Raw genomic sequence first — 26594 nt, 5'->3', positions numbered from 1 at the left:
TTAGCTGGCATGTGAGCAGTGAGGTTTCTTTAGTTGGTGTGTCTTGGTATGTTTCACACAGAAGCAGTTTGCGATTAACAAGTTTGCAATAATAAGTTATACCATACTTAAGGAGATAAAGTTAAGTACATAAACTTTCAGAGGAAAGCTTTTGAATGATTACTGCAATGAGAATAGCTGAGAGTAAGAGGCCTCTTACCTACACCTGGGCAAGGTTATTCACCAAAGTTGTCCTGATTGAAGCTTCCCACCTCAACAAATGAAACACAATAAAGTTGTCAAAATAATGCAAGATATAATAATCACCTTGTAGTATAGTCCTCTTCACACAAAAATGTTTAACAACAACATGTAATTGATCTAACACTACTCAATATGCATGGAAACACAATAGCACTCTTGAAGCACCCAAACAGATGCTCACAGACAGAAGGAGAGTCCTTCAAGCAGCCAACCTTGTCAGATGCACTTCTTAACAAATTGCAATCACTTCCTTCACCTTTAAAGGAAAACAGAAGTATGTAAATATATCCCTTTTCATGAGATGAAAGCTACCATCAGACATTAGTTCGTCAACATGAGGATAATTACTGCTACATTTTTTAAGGGGGAAAATACGATCCCTGAGTCTTTAGTGATATTCTATTTTAGCTTGTTCACAGCTCCTCTTCAGAAACTTTTTCTGAAAGATAATGTAGGAATAGAGGTGGGTTTAGTTCATATTTGTAGTAATTATGTCAAAACATCACATTACAAGTATTCATCTCCAAAGAAATTAGTTCTGGTATAGTAATGATTATCAACCTATTGAATGTTGGTAAATTGTTTCCATATGACTTTCTCCTAATAGGAATACAGGAATGAGATCAATAAAGTTAAGAAGGACAGGAGGAAATGAACATAGTAGAGTAAGAAGAAGAGCAATGTGTGTTTTCTACCAGAATGTGAGTGATAGTGTTTCTACTTGGGGTGGATTTTTGACTAGAGGTAGGAAAACCTGTACCATGAAACACTTGATTAATCTTTAGTTGCAATGAAGTGAAGAAAACTTTATTCCAACTTGTAAGCTACTTGGGAAAGGATAATTCTAGGAGTCCATCACTGCTTATTTTAATCTGCTGTATCCCTTGTTGTCACTTTAATTTTTAAATTAATACCTTTGTTATACCTGGTTACATAAGTTGGCATTTGTTTAAGATATGTGATTAAAAAAGAATGTTATGTCTCATAAAGAATGTTTATCGTTACTAACTTTATGGTTGCTTCATTTTTCTCAGCTTCTACTTGTTCTAGATCAACAGACAAGTCTTCAACATCTGGATATTTCAAAATTAGTGAGTTGCCATTTAAGAGAGGTTTAATCTTGACAGTAGCACCAATCATGGCCCCCCTAATCAGGGCTCCCCTTTCTGTTGTAAAAGCAAATGATCTGAAAATAGGAAAAAAAAATCAACTCTTATTTCCTTCTACATCATCAAGACTTATCCTAATAAAATAGATTCTCACTAGTTTATACAAGTAAATTATACACTACTTTCTCTACAATTTTTTCTCTGAATAACAGTACTAATCATAACTAATTATAAAACATGTCTTATGACAAAACACTGTCAGTCTGCCTCCTGTAAAAAAAGCATTTACACTAAGATAACTTTCTGGAGACCAACCTCTGACATCAAACAGTTTACAGTAAATCATAAATATCTGCCAAAGCCTTATCCAGTTGCCGACCAACACCCCAAAAGATGAAGTGATTGACTATTCTGTGCACCATCTAGAAGGACGCTCCATAAACCAGTGACCCACTTATCAAACTCTTCTCAATCTTTTGATGCTGAGGTTGGCTTGAATACAATGTTCCACCTTTGATTTTCCACTTTTGGTTAAAGAATTCCGTTTTAATAATACAGTTTTTTAATAATACTGTTTTGATAACATTGGTTTCCTTGTTCACAGGATGAGTTCTCAAAAAAGAAATAAGTAATATTTCACAACAGAGTTCTCCAAAAAGAAATAAGTAATATTTCACAACAGAGTTCTCCAAAATGAAATAAGTAATAATTCACAACAGTTCTGTGCGTGGTTCAAGAGGGCTGGTGAGAAAACCTATAGTTAATATCACATCTCAATTAGGTTTATCTAAATTTTCTACTTTGGGTTAGATATATCTTGCACACTCTTATACCAGCCTTTCAGTGGCAGCGCTACTGTTTTTATCTTTTTCAAAATAAAATTGAAAAGAAATAAAACAACCATGCAAGTAATTTGAAAATCAACTGAATAAAGAGAATAGATGTGAGCAAGGAAATTATGATAACCCCAGGGAAAATGAAAAATAGAGTTCTCTGGTAATTTGCAAAATCAGCTAAGAAACAAGACACTAAAAAGTTTTCCTGAAAACAGCATACGAAATTATAATAACTGCCCTCAACATCACATCTTTATAGCCCTTAAGCAGTTCATTCATTGCTCCTTAAGCGTACTTGGTGCACCTAAGATATCTTCTTCCAATTGCTTAATCTGTTCAAACCCTCTGGCCTTGTTATATTTCTCAAACTTGTGACTAATTAAAGCAGTTTCTGTTGTTAGGCTTCTTGGATGAGTATTGGGATACCATATGAATATGGAATGGAAAGGTCTCCATGAATGGAACTTAAAAGATGGAATAGCAGATTTTTAATTCCTCTCTTACAGCTCATCTAGAGACAACAACTACATCAGCACCATCAAAAATACACCCCGATTCTTCACAATAACTCTTCCCTTCCAGAAATATCTGGACTTCCATATGTATTGCCAAAGATTCAAATTCAGAATCTTGTTCAGCCTGAAAATGGCCAAGGCTGTCTTGACATATCTATAAATTAATGGTGATAATTTGTCCAAAAGGGATATACTTCCTGGTGTATATAGATTACTAGTCTATCTGGGTAGTGTAGCAAAATACACTTTAAGAGAAAGAGAGATTAGGTGCCCATGCTAGAACCACATTGAACACACAGATAGCATCTAGTGTATTTCTTTTCTTCTGAGAATGAAACACTCTCTGAGAAGGTATATGCTGTAATGCCTTTCCAGATATTACATCCAATTTAAGTCACAGTGTTCTCAAATACAGGTAGTGTAAGAAAGTCAATAATCAAGCAGGAACACAAGTCTCTGGTAGAAGCTACCACCCATATGGACATGGATATACTTAGTTTCCTTTCCATAAAGGAAGGAAAAAGGTGATTATGAATGCAGTACAAGAGGATCTTGTAATACAAATATTAATGAACTGAAAAGCAACTGAGTCAGGAATTTCTGGCACTGGGTATAAGCTTTCGGGAACTGATGGCTGTCTCAGATGTCTCATTCAAAAGTGCTCCAACATCCTACTTCACTATAACAACCTCATAATAGTGTACTGTAATTCTTCTACAACCAAGGTTCAGCCCTTGGACATTCCACAACTTTTCTGAAAACCTGGAAAGTGAAAAGCCACAAGAAGTGCATTTTTTGTTGCAACACCAGATAGGCATGAATACAGGAAAGAGTCCAGGTCAGTCCCTCTCACTAAAAGACCGAGCAGGGATATTGGCTGTATAGCCAAACCCACAAACATAGCTGATGTTTGGAAACTAATTAATTTACCTGTATAACTTTACAATAATAAATACTTTGTTGGGTAGCCTACACTAGCTTTACCTAACCTAAGCGGTGAAACTTGGTACTCTAGCGTGTGTCCTAGCAACAACACTCATGATAATTCATCAGTAACAGCAATATGTATGCCTGACTGCAAAAGAACATCCTGAAAAGGGTCTTAAGTGTACACAAAAGCATAAGTCATTTGTGTTCCTAAAATGCACCAATTTGGCATAGGATATCTCCAGAATATATATTACATAGTATTCCACAGGTGAACATTATGTCTATTTACCAAGACTACTGATGATAATAAAACAAAGTAATGCCACCCACCAGAGTGAGATAATTATCAATTAGGAAATACTAGCTAACACACCTGTCCCTCACAGAGCCATCCATGAGGCCAAGCAGACTTGTTTGGGCATTCTTTAGGGGGATTCCAGCACATGACTTAACAGGATAAATCCATATTTTGGACACCTTGCCAACATGCTCCCACTCAGCTTTCTGTAGTTCATCATAAGTTCTGCAACAAAAGGATTATTACAGAGTATTCTAAGCAGACATACACAGAAAAAAACAGGTACATTAGAACCATGGGTACTGTATTACTGTAATAGGGTCTTAATATCAGAGAGCAAGAAAATCCAATTACTAAGGGTTTGACAGCTATTTGTCAAGCTTATAATAATATGAGTAACATTCTAAAATATTGCATTGAAAAAATTTTAGGTATAGGAAATTCAACTGCTATCAATATTTACTTTATTTCAAAGAGATTTATGTTTGCAAAGGTCTTCTAAAACTGTACTGATGCTAACTATTTTAAAAACAAGAGACAACAGGCATTGAATGCAGTAGATTAATCCACAATAAAACAAAAAAATATCCAGTTAATAAACAAATTCTACTTAATCCTAATGAGCAATGCTGTACATGTGAAAATGCCACAGCCTGATTTCTTACTTGCAGGCAAGGAAAGATAAATCTACTTCTCTGCCAAGTAGGAGAAACAATAGTCTTACATGGCACATACTCTCGGTCACATCTCAACTTACACTACAGATTGCAGTACAGTAAGCAAAGGAACACATCGTAAACAGAACGTCCCCACACGGCATTAACATACAATAAGCATTCCTTTGATTCTTTATTCCATAGTTCATACGAATAGGGTTGCTGCAGGTTCATTCTGTGGAATGATTTTTCAGATCCACAGACAGCACACACTTCTTTACTCAAGTACTTTTTTTACCTACAGTATTTCAGAATTTGAGGATGGTTATCATTGAAACCATTAACTTTATAGTTAAATAATTTCAGGGTATAGCTGCCTATTTTGATGACAAATTACAATCTTCAACAGTGAACAGCTATGGTTTGTGGTCTCATTTTAACATTTTGCAAAGCTGAGTCATAATGTTTTACATAACAATTTAAGTGACTGTAATACTGTAGTATATTTGGAAGAGAGGAGATAACATACATAGTTAAGCGCTCATTCACCTGTGTTTGCCCACCATTTGGAATAAAGAAAAATAAGGGGTTTAAGGAATGGGAAAAAGCTTCTTACTTAAACTGTAACTTCACTGGAGACTGTTTACGTTTCTTGTTGCGCTGCATCCAATAATAATATGCTGATACTGCAACAATGCCTGCAACAAGCACTGTGAGAACACTAAATTTCTGATCGATAGCCTGCTGAAGAAACTGCAAAGAAAAAATAAATGAGCCATCTACAGTTCCTGTACTGTATATCTTTTAATGTTGTAACTACAGTAAACCTTAAACTGCCTGATTACAGACTACCCATACTGGTTATTTGAATTAGCATTGCATGAGCAGGAACACTAGGTTTATTCAAATACAGTAAAATAATAATTTATAAACTAGTAGGCACTATAATTATAATGAAACTTTAATTGTTACTCTCATTTTAAACAAAACTTTGGGAAGCCATATTAAAATTGCTAATTTGCTTTTAAAGATGTGCATACTGCATTACTGCATTGGTCCTCTTCTTCATCCCAGTTAGTTAAGCTTTCCATTACTTTTATTTCTCTATCTTCAAATAATTTCTCTCATATTTGGGAGTTTCATCAGGTATTTGTTGTGGCTTGTTTGGTACAGGACAACAATGCATATCAAGAGGAGTTAAGTGTAACATTCACAGCAAGAGATTATCAGAGCACATAAACACTGTCCTTCAACCCATCTGCCTGTCAAAGAGTTGAACACAAGTTGGAGACTTAGTAACATGAGCTTATGTCTTCACTCCTCAGGACAAGAAAATATAAAGTGCTTCCAGGCAATAAAGTGGCCACCATATCTGGCTATCCAACCCAAATCACATTTCCTCCTCTTACCAGAATGTGCAGTAATAGCTATCAGCACTTTCTTCTTAGTACCTATGAGGTATTTTTTTGATCTATTAGAGCAATAAGGCTTCAGCAATAAGGCTTACAGGTCAATTTCTTATTGCAAATAGTTTTCTACCCATCTGTTAGAAATAGAGTAGCTTTTAATCAATATAGTAGCTTCGACCCGACAATACTGAGAATAATTGTAAAACTTGTGGTCACGTACCCGATGACACACATAGACCGATCTTAGTGATGTCTCAGCCTTGCACACAACTATCAAACTGCTCTCAATAAATTATATAAAATATGTATTTATGAAAGGGATAACAAATTATACTGCTGTAATGATTAATAAGGCTGCTGCAGCATTTCTATGACAATGAAGATTATGGTAAGAAGCATCATAAGATACATAATGAAATAAGAATAATAGCTGAATAAAACATGTATGACAAGACCCAAGACATGACCCAAATCTCTCTCTCTCTCTCTCTCTCTCTCTCTCTCTCTAACCATGTGAAAAGTTTTCAAAGACACAAGAAAAATAACAGCAACAACAAAAACTAGAATAACCACAACAACAACAAGAACTACAATAAAGCAGCTGAATATAAAACAGGCCTATAATCCAAACGTCATAACCTGCGTAAACCAACAAAAAGACATTGGGAATTAAATCTACGTCATTTTTTTATGATTCTATTATTTCGAAAGCAGATAATGTCTTTATGAAAATCTCAGTAAATTATATCCTGTATGACTCGTATAGCCTATCATACTATAACTTCAAGCTAAACATAAGCCTATTCTGGTTTTGAAGAGTGCAGTCATTGCTTGTCATCCCACCGAATGTGTAAACGATTGCAATGAAATCGATTTTAAGAATATTAAAATGTAGTCAAATTTCCTGAAATTAACATGAAATACCAGTCTGCATAGCTCTAAGACAGTCTTTATATTTAAATTTTGAATGGTGAACAAGCCTGACAATATCAGACGATAATCACCATTGGCCTGTAATTCAAGTGCACCGATTCGAATGCAGACAGGTGAACCTCATTTACGATAAACTACATTGCAGCATTGCAGAACACTGCTGACTTTATTCATACTTTCTTATTTTACATACCATTTTTAAGGAGATGAGTATTATGATTTTATTTCAAGGAATAATATAACATTTCCTTTTGATAATCAGCGGAACTTATTTTAGCTCAGTAAAACAACCATTGCTATTAATGAAGATAAAAAGAACCACAGATTGACCAACTTTCTGAAACCATCGCCAACCAATCAGCTTCAAGGAATGGTTATGACGTAAGCAGTGGGCAGGGCTTAGCTGCAAAGAAGAATTTGAGCGGATACTACTTTAATTCTTCCATGGCCAGACAAAAACTGCAGACACAGGAAAAATCAGATCTATCAAATTCAAGGAACCTAAAACTTTGACTATCATCCCCAAGCAGACAAAAGATAAAAACAATCAGGTACATTTTTACAAAAACAGCAAGTCAGAAATTTACACAACACCTCCTACAGCCCATCTTATCCTTCCCCAAAAAGGGGAATGCCTATATCTACATCCAAACTTATTCTGAAGGCTGCAGTTTCCAATACAGGCCTAAGGCTAAACTTGGCAAAACTTCTGATCAAGCCATTTTTAAAAGTAAATACTAGGGAATCATATTATTGTGTGAATAATGAAGTTGCAAGAGGAATTCATCACTGGTAAATGGTCAACATAACTGTGAAAGATACACATGTGGCAGCACATTAGACTGAAAAAGCTACATTGTGAAAAACAAGTTACTGCATAATAAATATTCTTGCCTGTTACAAACTAGCCTTTGTAATCAGACAAAAGTTATGATTTTTACACTATGCATTCACAGATAGGGAAAGTCATGGTAAAATATTTCCTGAATATGTGACACAGGCAGTCCCCGAGTTATGACAGACCCGATTTACACCAATCCGATCTTACAATGCTAAGAATTCTTCACTTTATTTTATTTTTATAAGTTGTTTAATATTAAGTACTGTCTGTATTGCCAATTATAATTTTTATCATTCTATTTCATGTATCTAGATTGTGTGTACAGTATTGTCATTTTCATAATTTTATCTTGTGTATCTACATTGTGTGAGCTGAAATAAATACAGTATTACTGTATTATTATTATTATTATTATTATTATTATTATTATTATTAAGATCCGACTTGCACTGAAATCCAACCTACAACAAGCCCTAAGAACGGATCTCCATCATAACTCAGGGACTTCCTGTATTAGCCTAAATTGTGTTTAACTGTTGTACGTCCTACAATGCCTAGCCTATAGTATATAATAATGGGGAAAATATAGAGTAAACATGTTTGATGAGAAATTAATTTGGTAATACTAGGAAACTGAAATTCCTTGCCAACAGAGAATTTAATATCAGAAAATATGAGATGCAAGTGAATAATGTCATCAGTTATGTGTTTATCCATCAAATATGAAGACTTCCATTGCATTCGAAGTATGTTGTTGTTGTTTTGAAATTGTTCCATTACTGCATGGGCATTGTTTAGGTTTTACTGTTCCTTAATAACAGGTAACTTTTGGCCAATATAAGCTCCATAATTTCTCCAGATGAAGTTCCCAAATGTTTTCTGATTCCTTCCAGTTATCAAAAACCAATACTGTATACCCTATTCTTATACAAGAGCTACCTCATGTATACAAATTGCTATTGATAAGGGTACTAACTACAGTATATTAATTTTACAATGAAAGTCAATACTTTATCCATCTGGAAGGGCCATATTTCCTTCAACTGGTAAATGCCTCTCCTAACCAGGGGTGTGCACAGACTTTCAGAAGGGCAGGGGCTCAAATGGAAAAAATAAAAGGGCACTCCCTAATTTTTGAAAATGAAATCTGCCATGTTTCATATGCTACAATTATATAATAATATACGATATATATAAAAAGAAGAAATGTTGAAGTGATAATGGGGCAGTCTCAAAATCCATTAAATTCAATACATTTTATTACACAAAGCAGATTTATCTACATTAATTCTTTTAACATGACCTGTTTCCGTTGTAAGATTTTCAAGATATTATTAATAATAAAAACCTTAGCCTACTGAAAAACAAGAATAATTTTCTTAATCACCAAAACTTAAATTCATAGCTTTATTGAAGAATATGGATAATACAGCCTAATAAACTTCAAAGATCATAGTATCATTCTCCTGTTAGCCATATGTTTGAAAATATTTATGACTTCTTTCTTATCAACTGTGATGTCTTTCTCAATGCTTAGCAGCATTAGATCAGAAATATGCTATTGGTCCAATATCAATCAACCTATGTATAATATGACCCAGTTAAATTATTATTTCTGACAAAAAGGGCACCTTAGATACGAAGAAGAAAAAGGGCAGGGGTTCAAGCACCCCGAGCCACCCCCTTGTATACACCCAGCTCCTAACTGAACTGAATTACCAGGAATGAGTCTAGAGAAACAAATGAATACTTGCTAGCTATGCCTCCAATCATTAGGGTAGGGAATGGACTGTGTGTAGTGCTAAGGGAAAGAATGGGGGTGGCCCCCTTGCCAGTTAAGAGCTAGAGCACAAAGTTAGAATGGGATGAATTACTGAATTTCAATATTATTATTATGGCACTTAGGTCAGTTTAGGATGGGATGCTTCATAGGGATGAAGCCCGATTTCCAATTAGGTGGGCCCCAGTAAAGTAGGTTTGGTTAGCTTAGCTTAGGATGCATCCTCATAATTACCTCTATGAATTACAGCACTCTAGGCCTAGGTCAAGTGAGGTGGGGCCGGTCAAGTAAGTTATGTTAGGTTGGGAAAGTTATATTGCATCCTTGTAATTAGCCTTATATCTATGCTATTTACTAAATGTTTATGTGGTTTCAGCATTTTAAGCAATTCACTGTTGTTTATGAAATTCACAAACAAATATACAGGCTGAGTGAGTACTAAAAATACGTAGACTTGGATCACAGCCTATTCTGAATTCAATGATGTTGTTTAAAATGTATTCTTTCATTAAGCTTTTGGACACTGACCAAAATGGGGGGGTGATATCAACTTTGAGCACAAGAGCTTTACTATAATTCTTGGGCTATGAGCTTTTTTGCTTTTCTGTTAGGTAATTAGCCTATTAGGCTACCTACAGTTTTCAACTAAATAAAGGTTAATAAATTATTAGGGTAAAGTACCAAAATATCTTTAGATTCCTTCCAGTTTTCAAGAAAGTTTGTCCAGTTTTACAATGGATGCCTTAGCCTACATGTAAGATGTGTTGATGTACATTACCAAGTACTATTATCAATTCACAGTATATCTAACCCCGTCTCCTACGACGCTCCTGATTGGCCATTGATCAGTCAGTCACAGGGCTGGAAACTGGCCAGTCTGTTCCAGCCGTCACCGAGACAGCATCTATGCTGCGACCTCTCCCCATGAAATATGTCTTTTAAAAGTTATGACTTTCATTACGCTTCAGTTTTACCCGAAGAAAAGTAATGTCTCTCAACTTCATCACTAAACATCGTCAAGCCAACGATTTCAGGATTATAATGATATATGTGAATTATGTACTTCAGTAAACTTAATGCTAAAATATGTACAGTATAGTGAAATAAACATGAAATTTTTAATATAAAATATATTCTTTCATTCCTTACATGGCATTGCAGTGCATTTATCATTTATCATCTTGTGTTTCATACAATATCGTAGCTTAAAAGTCATGGGTGACAATGCTACCACAAAATTATAGGTAGGGCTATCAACATAAAAACAGCAAGCAAAAGATTAAGAAAATGAGCAGGGATGCACGCAGACAATAGCCTCATGTTTATTTCACTATACATATTTAAGCATTAAGTTTACTGAAGTACATAATTCATATATCATTATAATCCTTAAATCATTGACTTGACAATGTTTAGTGATGAAACTGAGAAACACTACTTTTCTTCGGGTAAGTCTGAGTTATAACTTCTGATAAATTCATATTTCATGAGGAGAGGTCGCACCGTAGATGTTCACTCGGTGATGGCTGGAACAGACTGACCAGTTTCCAGCCCTGTGGCTGACTGATCAATGGCCAGTCAGGAGCGTTATAGGAGACGGGGTTAGCTATCAAATGCAAAGGTGGTGTGAATTAACTATAGGCCTAGGCCTATAAATGTAAAACAATGCTTTACCCATCAGGAAATAAGGTAATCTGTTCCATCCACTCATTCACAGCCAAACTCCAAACTTTGGCTGTAGGTCAATTACCACGACTGAGAACCAGACAAGATGAAATGTGTGCCCTTCAAGATGTTGGTCAGCCCCCACATCAGACAGGTATGGACCTTGCCCAGTGCCCTTGGTCAGCCTAGGTCAGGTAAAGCCAGGAAAGATTAAGTTAGGAGGCATCCCTACATTTCAATCTAGTCGATGACTTTTAAACCGATCTAGGGTAGTTTAGCTAAGGACAGGTGACCTTTAAAGGTTCAAGGGCCCTACCATTCCCTATCGGTTCGGGAAGGATGCATTACTGCGCCACAAGTGTCCTTGTTGCATTTCCATGATTTATACATTTTGAGGCGATGATTCCTCTTGATATGTATGAACTGTGTATTATTTCGATTGATTTGGCTATCCTGTGATTTATGCATTTCCTAACCTTCTGAATGTGCATTGCACTCTTGTTTGGTTTCCCCTAAACAAGCAGCCTAGACCTACCCTGGTTTCCGACTGGGGAAAAACCGTTCAAGTGTTTTGCACCAACATTTATGGGCAGACATGCAAAAATCGAGAAAATATTTTACCATTGCATCTAAAAATGAAAGTATTATACTATTATCTAAATACTTGATACCTACCATGACTACGTCGTATTCTTCTCGTTTTGTTATCTAATCTATCTGACATAAAAGAGCGCAACACATGTTAGCGAGCGCTGTTACTAAGGGATAAATTGCAATAAATTAGTGTGGGAGGGGGGTAGTAGTAGTAATGGTAAGAATCAGGACTTGAAACGGCTCACTAACTTGTTCTATTATGCCTTGGGTTATGCTTTTTTAAGTATACTTCCCTATGGAAACATATATTTTTGAGAAATTCTTTCCAAGTTGCACTTTCCTCTTTAGATAAATCTGTGAAAAGCAAGATGTTAACTATTAGTTCCTCTTTATCTTCATGGTGTGATTGTTGCACGAACCTAAATCTGCCCCTAATAAGTGTTGTATGCAGGACGATAAATAAGAAATTTCTCTAGGTTTTCAGTTACCTCTCCACAATATAACTTAGTGTCTTCTCAATTTAATTTATTCCTTTTCTTTTATTTTCTCTAAAGTGTTGGATCTAACTCTGCTAATCAGCACAGTTTTTTCATGTTATCCTACGAAGTTTCTTCTATTTTCCTTAAATTTTCAGCAGTGACCTTTCTTTTATTCCTATTTTCCATGCTTTTATGTCCTAATTATTCATCACTTATTCTAATTGTTTTTCTTTTGTGAATTAGATTTGCTTGAACTGAAGAACTTATTCATAAACTCTTTAGTCTCCAATGTCCAAGCAGTGGCGTCGCTATGGGGGGGGGGCAGGGGGCGAACGGGACCCCCCGAGTCAGATAATTGGCCCCCAGCGCCCCCGCCCCGTTGAAATTCCCTTCGTAGCCGAACTTTAACCCTTTGATGGTCAAAAGCAGAATTATAGTTGATAACATTAAGCTGGATCAAAATATAATGAACAAACATGTCATTATAGTTATAGGTTTTTAACACAACCTGTAACTATAATGACATGTTATTTCATTATATTTTGATCCAACTTAATATTATCAACTTATGTATAAAGTGATTGAAACTATAATTACAGTTTTGAATAAGTGCGGTGCAATTTGTTATTGCTGCTTAGAGTTAATTTCCACGGAAAAGAGATGAAGAAGAGGGAATGGGATAGGTTGAAATTTTGAAGAGATTTTGGAGGGTCATAAGTCCTGCGTTATTGATGATATGCACTATTTTTATAAATTTACATGACAATAATATTACTGTATACTATAGTTGAAAATAAAAACTTGATCATGGAAATTAGTCTAGTGTTGAGTATAGGCCTAAGGTTGTGAGGAAATTTACGTTACAGTATTTGATACATTTGCATATAGTAAGAGTTGAAAATTAATTGAAAATTGATCTCTATAATTTCAAATGCAGGTTTGCTAGCTACTAACACTATTATTTTCCTTCATTCACTTGGATATATACATTCGAGAATAGTATATTTTACTAATTACAGAACTGGGACATTTGTTTTGTGTAATATTCTTTGGTCCCCCCACCTAGGAAAGACAGCTACGCCACTGCGTCCAAGGTGCTGTCTAGTTTTTGTCCTGATCTAAGATTATATTACAGCAGAACTTATTCCTGTCACTGTCAGGGGTAGGCTTCAGATAGACACATGTTTTTCACATACATCGAGTGACGGAAAGAAGCCCCTATTCCAGATCGTCAAGCATAAACTTGTGCAAGATGAGCTTTCGGTATCGTCCTATAAACTTTGTTATGCAATTTTTTGTAGCTGATGTATTTATTTTTTACTGGGCTTAATTATCTTTTTTCCATACATGAACGCTAGCATCGCTGATTCCATCCAGTACAACTTACCTATCATCACCTTGAATTAGCTATGTTTGCCATAAGTTTTGTCTGACTTGGACTCTTTTCACTTGCCTGGAGTAACTTTTTTGAATCGTAATTTCTTCTTGATTGGATTTTGTTGATTTTTTAACTTCTTTGTATTACTGAGAATTTTCTATTTACCATTTTCACTTATAAGTCTTACTAGAGTAGGCTTGGGCCGCCGCGCTTTTATCTTTTTTTTTTTTTTTAATTGCCTTCTCTATCTCTTTATGTCCTGGCCTCATTCAGTGTGGTGTCCTACACCACACTGAATATTCTGCTCTATCTTCGGGAATCGCTCTTTCCAACTCTCAAACACTATATGGCATTACACTGATTACTGTATTTCTTTTTTCCTTCTCCTCGTCTTCCATTAGTTTCATTATTCTCCTATCACTTCTAATTCCTCAAGGTTATCATCAACCTTCCTCATCGTTTCCATTACAATCTCATCCTTTAGGTTTCCCATTGTTTACTAGTATTTTAACCTTGTCGGTAAGCTCATTATTACTTTCTTCCCGCACTTTTATCTTATCCCTGCTCCTTTTTACTCTTGGGTTGCGTTTTCGACAGAACCACATCACCTCTTCGTGTTTTTTCGTAGAGCTCCTAACCTATTCTCTGATACGTTGTATCGAACCAACACGTATGCAAGCCACATGTGATAGCTTGTTCCATTAATTTTACCTTTGCTTTACAGCTTCCGTAGATTTCATTTGCTTTTATTCTTTTGGCCTCTAAGCTACGGCTATGCAAGCATAGTCACTAATCTCAACTTCGCGGTGTTAGTAATACAAGGATTGATCCTTCTTAGCAGCTCTTGATCACAGTCAATTCTCCTCACGGCGGTGGTTGTTTTTGTGAAAATTTTGCCCACCTAAATTGAGCTGAAAGCTCAAGAGAGCCCTTTTCTTTAAGGTTAGTCAGGTGTATTCATATGTAACAAGAATTTTTCGCATTTTTAACCTCTACACTAGAACCACGGGACTAATTTTAGCCAAACTTGGCACAAAACTCCTTAGGTAAAATGAGTTTATGTCTGCTCGAATAGTGGCCAAGTCCCATTGCAAGGGGAGATAGTTAAGAAATAGTGAAAATAAGGTGGGGCCATTTAAAAACCTTTCTTCTCTAGGCTAATGAGCCATAAATGACGAAACTTATTTGAAAGCTTCTTAAGTAGTGTAAAATAAACTTTCAAACCACGGTAGTCGGAATGAGGCAACGGCGAGTGATCAAACTTTTACGTAAAAATTTATAAGAAAATTCATAAAAAATTTCCTTCTCGAGAACAACAGGGCTACAGTTCACCAAATTAGCATTCAATCACTGCATGTAGTGTAAATCCAACTTCGGTCAAACAGAAGAATATTATAGAAAAACCTTAGTCTTATACTTTCAAGCGCAGGAGAAGGATTCAGGTGAGTAGTGTGGCATACGGGTATGTTGCTGATTCTTTCCTTCAATCCTAAAGTCTTCTCAGTATCTTTATTTCTTCCCCTCAGATTATCCCTTTTGAGATGTAAAATGTAAAACAATGTTGGGAGTGATCAGGACTGTCTTTATGGTTGAGTTAATTGTACCTACTCATTCAATTATATGCGTAATGATGAAAGAGAAAGTGCTGTTGATCTAAAATTTGTGCTTTCCTCGCTATCTCTTCCTGTTATTAAGTTCTGTTACGTGATCATAGCCGGGAGACGGGTTCTGCATTTGTGACACTTGATCCATGACACCACAAATTGATAATTATCTTTAATTTAGACGAATACAAAAGCACAATGTATTTTTAAATTCACGTTACTCTTTCTTGACGAGAACTTAATCTCATAGAATTTGAGGTTCTTTACTAAAATACAAATTAATTTATCGGTCTCCTTTCCATTCAAAAAACCAATGGAGCAATTAGTATCTACTATAAATGATATGATAAGGCTGTTATGAATCTGGAATCTAGGTTCAGGACAGTAATGAAATGTTTTAAGTACCCCGAAATTAACAGCTTTGTTAAAGTTAATGGATACGCATCAGATTTTCTTGTTGTGATGTCTGCCATTTCTGAAGGAATAAACACATTCACTGTCATCCCAGTAACACATTTTACTGAATGGTCATTTAGAGTTTATGCATTATTTGGGGCAGGGACATTCGGACCATCAAATTCTGTTATCTATTGAGTGTTTATTCAAATGTAAAGTCGTCCAAAGAGGTCTTGATAAGATCATTGATTTATTTGCCAGGAAAGAGCAAATTCCTTTCCATTTCAGTGCAGGTGACTAAGATACCTTTTGTAACGAAAATTAAAATTTTCCTTCCATAATATTTGGCCTTTATTGTAATAAGCAATCTATATTTTTAACAATTCTCACGAATTGCGTATGTGTATAATAAAGTCATATCAAGAACACATTTAGGTTACGGAGAAAATAACTGCTCACTTATTCACACCTCAAAAGCATTGATTTACCTACTTAAAAAGTTGTAAAAAACTTGGGATCAAAGTTTAAAGCCCCCAGACTTTTTATCGCCGTACGCTTATGGCAGCAAAACCCAAATCTACTGGAAAAAGCCAGTTTTATGTTACAGTACAATAGACCAAAAGGAATGGGCTAGTGGGAAAATACGACAAATGTAAAAACCAAGAACGAGACTTTAAATATAGTTTGCTAGTAAAGGTAAGATTGTCGGATGTGCTGATCAACAAAACAATTGTCATGGGCTACGAATCCAGAGGGTTTTCCGACTCGGGAGCTTGGACACTAGTACCAAAGATGGAAAGCTGAAATGAAGACTTTTTGACTGGATGCTGTGTCTCACGCACTCTCTCAGTGTCTTCTGAGCGATGGGTGTAATGGTAAATACTCATTTGAAATAATCTTGAGGCTACATTAGATTCCGATTAAGCAGTTGAAAATAATCAGTACTTAAGGATTACGTTTTCTTCTGCTTTCGTCAGGCTCCCTGTTCCGTTTTCTATAAAGGTGACCTTCAAATATGCACCCAAACATTTCACTGTGGACTTTGTTATTGTTTCCGGACAGCCTTTATTTTGATCAAAATAAAACTTGAAGGTTTCTAATGCGCACTGTAAAAAAAACACACACAAATGCGCCCTCGATGAAAAAAAATCTAACCTTAAAATCCGCCAGGTTAGGGAAAAAATCGCCAGACTAACAGGTTCAAAAGTAAATTTCTCCTGGCGATGTTTATCATGGTATTAATTTTTACTTTATGAGTTCGAATGTCATGAATTTTTTTAATGGCAATCATTGCAGCCGAAAAAACTTACTGCATTATTGAAAGTTACTGTCCTCTTCACTTGATTTAACAAACTCGACTCAAGACCTTGACTGCAACAATTATGTTGTCAAATTATTGGTCTAAGATGGACAGTTACTTATTTTCCTTTTAAAGAAATGAAAAAAGTTAGTCGTGCCGACTATACATGAGCATGCAAAAGGAATCTCTAATCACCTGGAATAACGAGCATAAAATCTTCCTGGAAAAATATTGCTTTTCCAGCGAGTATATATGGTTTGAATATTGGTAGCAGGGAACCGCAACTGTTATCGGGGGTAGGTGAAGTTCTGACTGAGAACCTTTGGCATACCAGTGACGCTGGTGAGATTGTCAGTGTTAAGTGTTACAAGTGCTGCGCCGTAAATGCGCCGAATCTTAATGACCCACTCGACAATCTCTCACAAAATATTGCATTTTCGGAAATCGATGTTGTGAATAATAGTTCTGAAAGGAGTAAACGAGTGCGCTTTTTGGATTTAACGAAGTGGAGTCGCTCAAGTTGGTATAATGCTGGGGGTGATCTACGCAGCTACAATAGCCAGCAAATGGTAAAGAGATAATGCATGTTTCGTTTTTATGCCAAGTTAGAGGGTCACTATAATTTTTTTTCCAGAGTCAGTTCCCGATTTGCGCGTGTTACCTTCAAACAAGATACATTACGATTTTGTTAATATTAGAATTGATGTCATTTAAGTAATTTTTTTTATCTACAATAGTAAGGTTTCTTAATTACATACGCAAATCGATTCTATTTGGTGATTGCAGTAGCTATTAATGAATTATTGAAGGTAATTTATGCTGGACTTATTTGAATGGGCTAATTTGTTAACACACTTGGTGACTTGAATCAACCATTTGCAAGTTGATCTCCCAGACCCATCTGTTGGTGTCAGAAGCGTTGGGCAATAGGAAATGTCAGTTTTCCCTGCACCCCTCCCTGTCCTTAAAAATTGTTTTCGTTCGTTTGTTCATAATTGATAGATTATTTAACAGGTACAAACATGCGAGAAACAAGTGTTGGACAATGTTAGCAGGAAATTTAATATTTGCTAGTAATAATGATCGGTATTAATCGAGGAAAAATGGTAAGAATTTCCCATGATATAACGATCAAGCAATACATTCATACTAATAAATACCCTCATAATTTGAACCATATAATTATGTACGAAAATCATAAAATGTGGAAGATCAGTCCTTTCAAGAAAGGAAAAACCACTAATCATAAAAAACTCCCTTTAGAGACTTATCATAGATCAGTTAGCCTCTCCAATATCAGCAAGCGATCTACACTTAAGGGGACCACGCAGTTACGCTGGTGGTTAATTCTCAGAAAACAAAGGATAGTTTCTTGTCTTGGAATATGACTGTATCTTCATAGAAAAGCAGATTTGGTAAATAACAACAATTTATAGCAACTGCCAACCTGTCATTGTTATTAAAATTAGACCAATTTCATTTGTCTTTGATGTAGGCTTATGCCACGAAACAGGCCACAAAATGGCAAAGGAGCTATCATTACAACTCCCTTAAAAATGTTTTGCCCCGTCAAATTAAAATGAACATGCTGTAATCAGCAAAATCTAATTGTATTTGTAATCCTGTCTTTAAAAATATGGAATGTATTTTTGAAAAATGCTTTTTCTGTTGGATAATTTTGTGAATGAGTATGAGAAAACTTTTTTTTTGGGGGGTTATTGCTTCCTGCGTCGTTAGGCCTAAGTCTTTTCGAAAACATCCCTTCTTTCCTCAAACAAGGAAAAGACTTACAGAATCAGGTATCTAGGAGATCCTAATTCCGTCTCTTCCGGTCTTGGCATAAGAAACTGCAGGTGGTTGGATGATGTCAGGGTTAGCCTATCTGCCGGAAGTGAGAGAGGGAAAAATATTGCATGACGTTTTACATTGTCATCCGTTCTTCACTCGGAGAAATAACCAGTGCTTGTGGCACTTTTGAATTTCTCTGGATTCGTAATGGGTTATTAATTTTTTATAAAATACAAACTTTATATTAATGTTATGATTAGGTTTATACCTTTATTGTCTGTCATCCTAGAGGACATGTATATAGATCAACCAAGGAACGGTAGCATTGTCTTTTATTAGTGTTAGCTAAGAAATTTGTCATGCACAGTGTGAAAGATCATTCTTTTTCACAAGCTGTGCAAGTATTCAAGACAGTTGCACAAGTACCGAAAGAGGGTAATTTCTATGAGCACTACTCGGTGCTTAGACATTTAGCCTCATAAATGTAACAATATGCTTTCTCGACAATTTGAGCTCATCGTACTAAATTTATCAATTGTTGGCTGGTAGAGGATTGCGGGGTATTGACATTGAAACTTGATTTCTGACACCCACCATATCAGAAATTACCGAAACACACGAACACACAACAGTTTAATGCTGGTGATTATGTGGTTGGTAACGCATGATTTTTTTATGGAAATCAGTCATAAAATAATTGTAAATTTGTTGACATTAGCAGTACGATTTTTTTTTAGTCTGTAGCAGCCTAAAAATTTCACTGACAGGGTAGCTTTGTGAACATTTGCGTTCTTATGAATATTTCCCAAGTTACTTCGCGGTCATTTCAAATACGGCTACCTTTGGTCAGTTTGGTCACTAAAGTTATGGTCATTTTGTGTCCAGCTACCTAGACACCATAATGGCGAGCTTGTCAAAAAAGCAATGTAGATCATGGCTGGTAATATAATGCTAGGGAGTGCTGTGTGTGCTAGCAAGAATGCTTTCTCTAGGTTAAGGAGAATTGTAGTGGAGGTCATGCTTGAGCAGATGTTCATAAAACTTTTCTGAATATTTGACGACACGTAGTTTTACCGCTCCATTTTCACTGCACTTGAAGTATATTCCATCGAATGTTTTCAAACACCTTGCTATTGTCTCTAAGGCTTCCAATATGGGCAAACATGGTCGTATTATGCCATCTACTTCATATCTTGTATTTTACCATTATTAAACATTTTTTCTGTGTGAATCTCAGGAACCTGTATCTTTTAGACTAAAGTACTGAAAATGGTGATTTTTTTTTTTTTGTTAGATCATCGCCCCAAGATGGCCTGTTTGGCGATTTTATTTTTAATTAGCATCTTCAGTTCCCTATACACCAAGACATTAGTGTAGGCTATGCTAATGTATCCCGGACTTCACTCGTTGGCAGTGTAGCGTGTTTCATACGATTGTTCCCCAGTTTAAATTCAATTATTTTAATGTTAATGTTCAGTATAAATAAGTTGGTTTTGAGATACCTCTCCCAGTTCAATGAAATAAAGTGCAAATTTACAAAAAAAGTATTACTGCATTCCACCGAATTACAAACCGAATAATGGTTTTCATTGGTTTCTGTCAAGTTTTTGGACATTTCTGACACTATTTTGTAAGTCAGTGATTTCCATGACGACACAGTTCCTTTCTATATTAACCAGCAATCGTTAATTCAGATATGAGGAACACGAACAGTCATTAGGTGTTAGCTTAACATCACTTTTCCTTCTAACGTAATCTAGGTATAGAATAAAAGTAAAAGAGCGTTTATAAATATCAAAGTAGCAATGATGCCAGTTACTGCACCATGGCCAAGTAGACAAATGGCTTCCCTCATTGGAATTCCTCAAATTCCTCAAGGTGTCTAGATGGATTAGCTTCCTGCCTACCGTAGTTCCAAGTAAGTAACTCCTCAGTCTAAACAGACATACACACTGCAGCAAGTTTATAAACGTCATAGGAGTCTTTAAAATGCAAGGTGAGCGTCAGCATACAGTTTTTGTGTGAATGTCAACGGATTTGTTTTGGGGTCAGTGTTAACATTGCAAACTGTCCTATGAACCGCAGAGGACCTTAAATTATTGCGACAAGATTATTACGATGACTTTGAACTACACCCCAGTCTCTGTCTAAAAGAAATAAATGTTACTGTTTTGATTTGGAATGTCTTGCTTTTGCTCTCGGTTAAGTTTTTTTTTATATGCTACTGGTCTGTATAAAAGCTAAAGGTGATTTTTATTGTATTAATATAATATTGGTGATGAAAACTCGATTCGCTCATTATTGGAAAACCATATCTATAATTTAAAATCGTGAATTTATGACAATTCCATTGTACTGATTCATCTTAAACTGCTGTCAGAAAGAAAATGCAGCGAACGTTATTTTTTCTCTTTCCTTGCCACGGAAGTTTGATGCATAATTTGGCAGGAAGGTGCTAAAATATAACAGGAAACTGGACAGTGTAACTCCATCTTTAACGCGATCAAATTGGGCATACATTGCTCATGCTGTGTGACCAAGACTGCTTCTCTCTGCTGGAAGGAAGTATGGTTGTGTTTCTGAGATGATTTTTGTACATTGTAGAATTTCTCAAGACAGGAGTAAAACAAGTTCAGAACAAAACTTAGTGTGTTCTGTAAGTAAAGTGACTTATGAGAGAAGTTATTCAGAGGAAAACTAGTTGAAGACGTCCAAGGCTTCAGTCTGCTGAGCAAGAATAACTCGTGCGGGACAGTAATCACAAGCATAAAGCTGCCTCGACATCCGCTTGTGCCATTGAACGTTCAGATTTGCAACATTTTCTCAAAGCCTGCTCATCACATTGCTCGGTAATTTTAAAAGGCTTTGGTAATCTTGATTAGCCTAACGGAAAAGGAAGCAAGTCGTAATGAAAAGAGCACATGGGGTTGCGCATATCTCTCCCGTTTTCTGTCTCACGCTTTCATCTTTTCCATCACTATTTTTAACCAGTCTGTTATTTCTATTTTTGATCGGATTGACTCTGTTTCGTTTTACTTGAGCTAATATAGTTTGTGTGCAAGAGCTTGCAACATGATTGTCTTCGGCTTATTAAAAGAAGGTAAATTACTGTATACTAAAACCAGAAGCCAAAGGCTTTTAGCTGTCTTTCAAGTGCCCTTTCCCAGGAAAAGTGATGAAGTTTTTATTGAAGTCAGTCATATCGATAACGCACTTCTTTTAACAATGGAAATGTAAAGTAGTGATCAATGCATTAATAATAGTGCGAGCAGTTCAGTGGCGCAAACAAGTAAAATGCAAATAGATACAATATATATTGATAGAATGAAAATTTGGATTTTGTATTTGTTTAGTAGAAAGAGAGGAAAATACATCTCAGAAGAGACTGTCGGAGAACGTTTACAATTAAAACTTCACTGAAAAATACGAAAGCCTTACATTCACAAACCAAGTAACTAATTGGTTTGCCGAGTATAATATTAGTTTTTTACATAAAGTTAAGTATACCTTAGTTTTACCAGACCACTGAGCTGATTAACAGCTCTCCTAGAGATGGCTGGTCCGAAGGATTAGACTTATTTAACATGGCTAAGAACCAATTGGTTACTTAGCAACGGGACCTACAGCTTATTGTGGAATCCGAACCACATTATAGCGAGAAATTAATTTCTATCACCAGAAATAAATTCCTCTAACTCTTCATTAGCCGGCCGAAGACTCGAACTCAGGCCAAGAGAGTGCTAGCCCACAACTCTACCGACTCGTCCAACGAAGAGCTAGTTTTTTTTTTGCATACACATCCTTTTATCCGTTATTATTATTATTATTATTATTATTATTATTATTATTATTATTATTATTATTATTATTATTATTATTATTATTATTATTATGCGTTGAAGTGGCAGATGAACTAGGCTAATTGCCCTTCATCTCTCCTTGATAGAACGGGAAAAACTAAACTGTGGAAAAACCCTCGTAGGTTTTTGGGAATGATGGACTTCTTCGTCCCAATGCCTAGGCCTTAATTTTAAATGACGTCATCCATCCGAGAACAGTGCAAATTAAACCCGGTTTGATTTTATGAAGGCTACGACCTTGTCTTCAAAGGCGTCATATTCCTCCAAACTATTTTCTTGGTTTTATGAAATTATTTTTAATGGAGATTATTGATGGGTATAGTAAGGAATCACTTTCAGTGAAAGCATCTGGAACTAGAGTTTTTTTCATGAATGATAAGTTTTTCACAGTGAATTCTGTCCCAATAAAGATTGAACTTTGACCAATGCGCTCAGTCAAGAAGGTGAAATCATGCGCGAAGTACCGATGCATTTTGTGTATTTCATTGGGATAAAATCGTCATGCGCTCTCTCTCTCTCTCTCTCTCTCTCTCTCTCTCTCTCTCTCTCTCTCTCTCTCTCTCTCTCTCTCTCTCTCATTATCACCATCATCATCATCATGCAGTGCAGACATATCAGGGGCTTAACCCTTTTGAAATAATTTGTTCTGAATAAGTTTTAATTAGATTTTAATAGATATCCCACAATCACTTAGAATATGAAAGTCCTTTCAGTTTGAATCGCTGCAGGCGAACGGATCTGTAAATGTAGTCACGTAGTATACTGCGTAACTGTCCGGTATAGTAATGGGTCCGGGATGTGCATGACACATATTTTTAATGAGTCATTTGTGGTGTTAATTATGTGGTTTGTAACTATAACGTTCCCCGTTTACCTGCATATAGGTTTATTCGATGATTTTCATGGTTAGGCTCCGTAGGGAAATAAGACCTTTATTGGTAATCTATGGTGATTTTAGAAATAGTAGTCACGTATTTTGTCGGGCTAAATATTAGTAGGTTACTTGCGAAACTACTGAACATTTAAATTGCATTGTATATTGTATGATCGCTATGTTGTGCTAGCGATGCCAACCTGTACAGTCATATTGCTTTTTAACGGCATGAAAATGAACTAAAGAACATAACGGAATTGCTGAAGCAAATCCGGTAATTTCACTCTATAATGCATATAACTTTTAACCTTTCCTTGAGGGAGCATAAAAAAGGAAAGTCTATGGAGAAGCCATAAATGTTAATGAATGGGCTTCACTTCCAGTGCCTGGACTTAACCCTTAAATGGCATCATCCACCCATACATTTTTCTGGGATAAGAAACCAGTTTCTGAAGTTAAGAATGCAGAACAAGACAGTTTAGGAAGAGATTTCTTCTTTTTTTTTATTACGCCCTAACTGATGTTTTGTTTTGTTTTCCAATTACTTGTTTTTTATTTTTCATCTGTAACTAAAATGCGTTCGAATTCAATCATTTTAAGTTGTACAAAACGAAAAAAAGAAATAAAGCCGCATTGGGTACTTTTTTCATGTACCTTCCTGGTCTACACTGGGTTTTAAGTTTATTGAAATTATATTTTTTTACTGATGCAATGAATATTTTGGAATAAATGCGCCGTTAGTTTAGTTTGTGTGTGTGTCTTTTTGTGGTGGGGTGGGTGGTGCAGGAAGTAAAGCAGTAATCTCCGTCAGCTGATCAAAATGGCTGATTTAATTTAGGCATCAACATTGTAACCTCCAAATTATGACATTTATCCTTATAGGCTAGTTCTTATAAAAAAAAATCGAAGCTGACGTTTTACCTTTTGTTTGTAAAAACAGACCAGTAACTTTGAAAATTAGTGTTACGGTATCGATATTTTTGTCCTTTGAATGAAAATCCACAGCGTTTCCAATATCTTGTATTTTGGTCAGATTTTACAAGAAGAGACTTATGAACACTGATGCGGAACACCACACAGGTATTGCAAACCCTCTGTGTCACCTTTGACCAGAAAACAAGATAAGGAGTTACTGTGGATTTTTAGTGGATAATTTAGTCACGGCAGTTGTGGTTCTTTTCAGCATCGGTATTGGCGTTCAGCATGAATTTGTTGATATGGGTCACGAAGGCAAACCCATTACTGAGCTAAATAAAAAAGCTCAACGTCAAATATAGAAATACGTTGTTAATCCAAAGTTTAATCTGTCATAAAAAGGCTTTATGTGAAGAATAACATTCTCATTGTCATAATCGGAGTTTTAAAGATCACTGCAAAAAAGTTCCTGTTACAACCTGTTACACCTGAACTCATGATTTTCTTTTGGCAGACTCATACATTCATTATTTTGCCTACAAAATCATACGGTATATGAGCAAAGTAAAAGCGAAAAGTAAATTCGAATAGGAAAGCTTTCTTGAATGTGAAGTTAGGCTAGTTCTCAAACTCCGGTAACAATTCTGCTTTGAGTGGAGAGTATTAAAAAAAAAAGTTAGAAAGTGCAAGTGGACAGCCAGATCATTGAACCTTTGGAATGATATAATAGCATCGATTTAATTTTACTTGATTTGTGCGTAAGATTTCGTACTCTTCTTGTTTAATTATAATTTTGTTTGCGATTTTCTCACAGATGTTAAATTAGCTTCAAATCAAAGGTAGCTCTTTGAGTTTTTGATAACTTGAAATCTTATTCCATCACTGCAATTGCTCCTTCGTCTCCTTCATCATTAAAATCATTGTGTTGATATTCTAGGAGGGCTGAAGACTTGTAGTGTTTTATATTTGTAAAAAGAAACAGTAATAATAGGATCAAATCAGACAATAAAACATTTTCATATAAAAACAATCTTTAGTAACCCAATAAACTTAAACAACAGAAAACCTTTATTTTGTGAGCACTTCCGTTTTAGTGAACCTAGATAGCCTACATTACCTATTGGACAAATCACTTTGTAGGTGCTTTTCCTAAAGTGGAAATGACAGTCTACATTCCATACTGAGATTTTGTTCTTAGAACAGAGATTGATTTATTAATTTTTATATATACAGTGAGATCAAAAATCTTAAAATGACAAATGTGTAAAATAACAGTAATAATAGGATCAATCAGACAACATTTTCGGTAACACAATTCGTGCCTCGAGAGTTCGGTGTATCGTAAACTTAGAAAAATGTTTCGGTGACAAAGGGAGAGACAGAGATTGATATTACAAGGGGAAATTAAAAACTTGCCAAATGTGTATGTATGCGTATGTGTGTTTGTTGTGATGATGATGTAGAAAATCTTACTACACATCACATGGATGAAATGCTTCTTCCGGTTTATCAGAGAGAGAGAGAGAGAGAGAGAGAGAGAGAGAGAGAGAGAGAGAGAGAGAGAGAGACTAAAACTCAAGATTAAAATGCACAAATTTTCACACTGGGCGTCTTCAAAGTGCCAAAGAAAGCATGTAACGAAAGGAATTTTTGGGGAGGAGTGCAAAAGCTGTGGCTAGAAGAGATAGCACGGTGTGTTAGTCGTTCTCACTGGAAACTCGCGTTGTTTTGGTTCGAACCTTTCGCGGAAGGTGAAAGCGTCTATCTTTGCTCCCTAGTTAAGTTCAGTCTTGAGTTGATTAGCGCAACCTTAAAACCACCTCCCCCCCACAAAAAAGGACGAGGAAGTCTGGTGATCAAGACGTTATTTTTGGCTTTTAAAAATACATAAGTATCCGGTAAAAGTGACCCGTTGATTCTGTATAGGCTAAAGGCGTTTGGACAGGTCGTTGGGAACCGGTATGATTTGTTCCAGATCACTGAGAAAAAAAAATATTTGAGCTTCCAGACCACATACTTTGTATGACACCTGTTTTTTCTTCATGTTTTTTTTACTCCAGTTTTGTAAAAGTAGCAGTAGTGGGATCAACAATAAAGTATATGTATCTCTTTAGTAGTAGAAGTAGCAGTGTACATAAAGATTAGAAACAAAATAGGATATTAAAAGAGATTTTCTTAGTAAGGTGTCGAG

At 35.7% G+C, this 26594-nt stretch overlaps 2 protein-coding genes across 3 annotated transcripts in view; one reads left to right on the top strand and one right to left on the bottom strand.

Annotated features, from left to right (window-relative positions):
- Positions 1 to 1203: 1203 nt before the first annotated feature.
- On the bottom strand, positions 1204 to 12031 carry LOC136845572 (mitochondrial amidoxime reducing component 2-like). Of its 2 annotated transcripts, none has more exons than XM_067115745.1 (4): positions 11891 to 12031; positions 5204 to 5340; positions 4007 to 4156; positions 1204 to 1429 (listed from the first exon to the last, which is right to left on the bottom strand). In XM_067115745.1, exons 1-4 carry the CDS (start codon positions 11891 to 11893, stop codon positions 1219 to 1221), a joined length of 501 nt encoding a protein of 166 aa, XP_066971846.1. In that variant the 5' UTR covers positions 11894 to 12031; the 3' UTR covers positions 1204 to 1218. The 2 variants fall into 2 exon arrangements, with proteins under 2 accessions (XP_066971846.1, XP_066971847.1); XM_067115746.1 differs by lacking the exon at positions 11891 to 12031 and adding an exon at positions 11751 to 11815.
- Positions 12032 to 17263: 5232 nt separating this feature from the next.
- The window catches only part of LOC136845775 (uncharacterized), a 67115-nt gene continuing 57784 nt past the window's right edge, over positions 17264 to 26594 (top strand). Inside the window, 1 exon segment of the mRNA XM_067116043.1 lies at positions 17264 to 17535. Within this exon segment, the coding sequence (XP_066972144.1) occupies positions 17533 to 17535 (3 nt within the window). The 5' untranslated portion in view covers positions 17264 to 17532.

The sequence above is a fragment of the Macrobrachium rosenbergii genome, chromosome 14 (assembly GCF_040412425.1).
Source record: "Macrobrachium rosenbergii isolate ZJJX-2024 chromosome 14, ASM4041242v1, whole genome shotgun sequence".
Lineage (NCBI taxonomy): Eukaryota > Metazoa > Arthropoda > Malacostraca > Decapoda > Palaemonidae > Macrobrachium > Macrobrachium rosenbergii.
The sequence above is the reverse complement of the archived record's forward strand: the minus strand, read 5'-3'. Positions and strand labels throughout refer to the sequence as shown.

Coding starts and splice junctions, on each gene's coding strand:
- LOC136845572 (XM_067115745.1), bottom strand. Junction 4,157..5,203: donor CCAGTGAAGTTACAGTTTAA/GTAAGAAGCTTT, acceptor CTTTTGTTGCAG/AACTTATGATGAACTACAGA. Junction 1,430..4,006: donor GATGGCTCTGTGAGGGACAG/GTGTGTTAGCTA, acceptor TCCTATTTTCAG/ATCATTTGCTTTTACAACAG.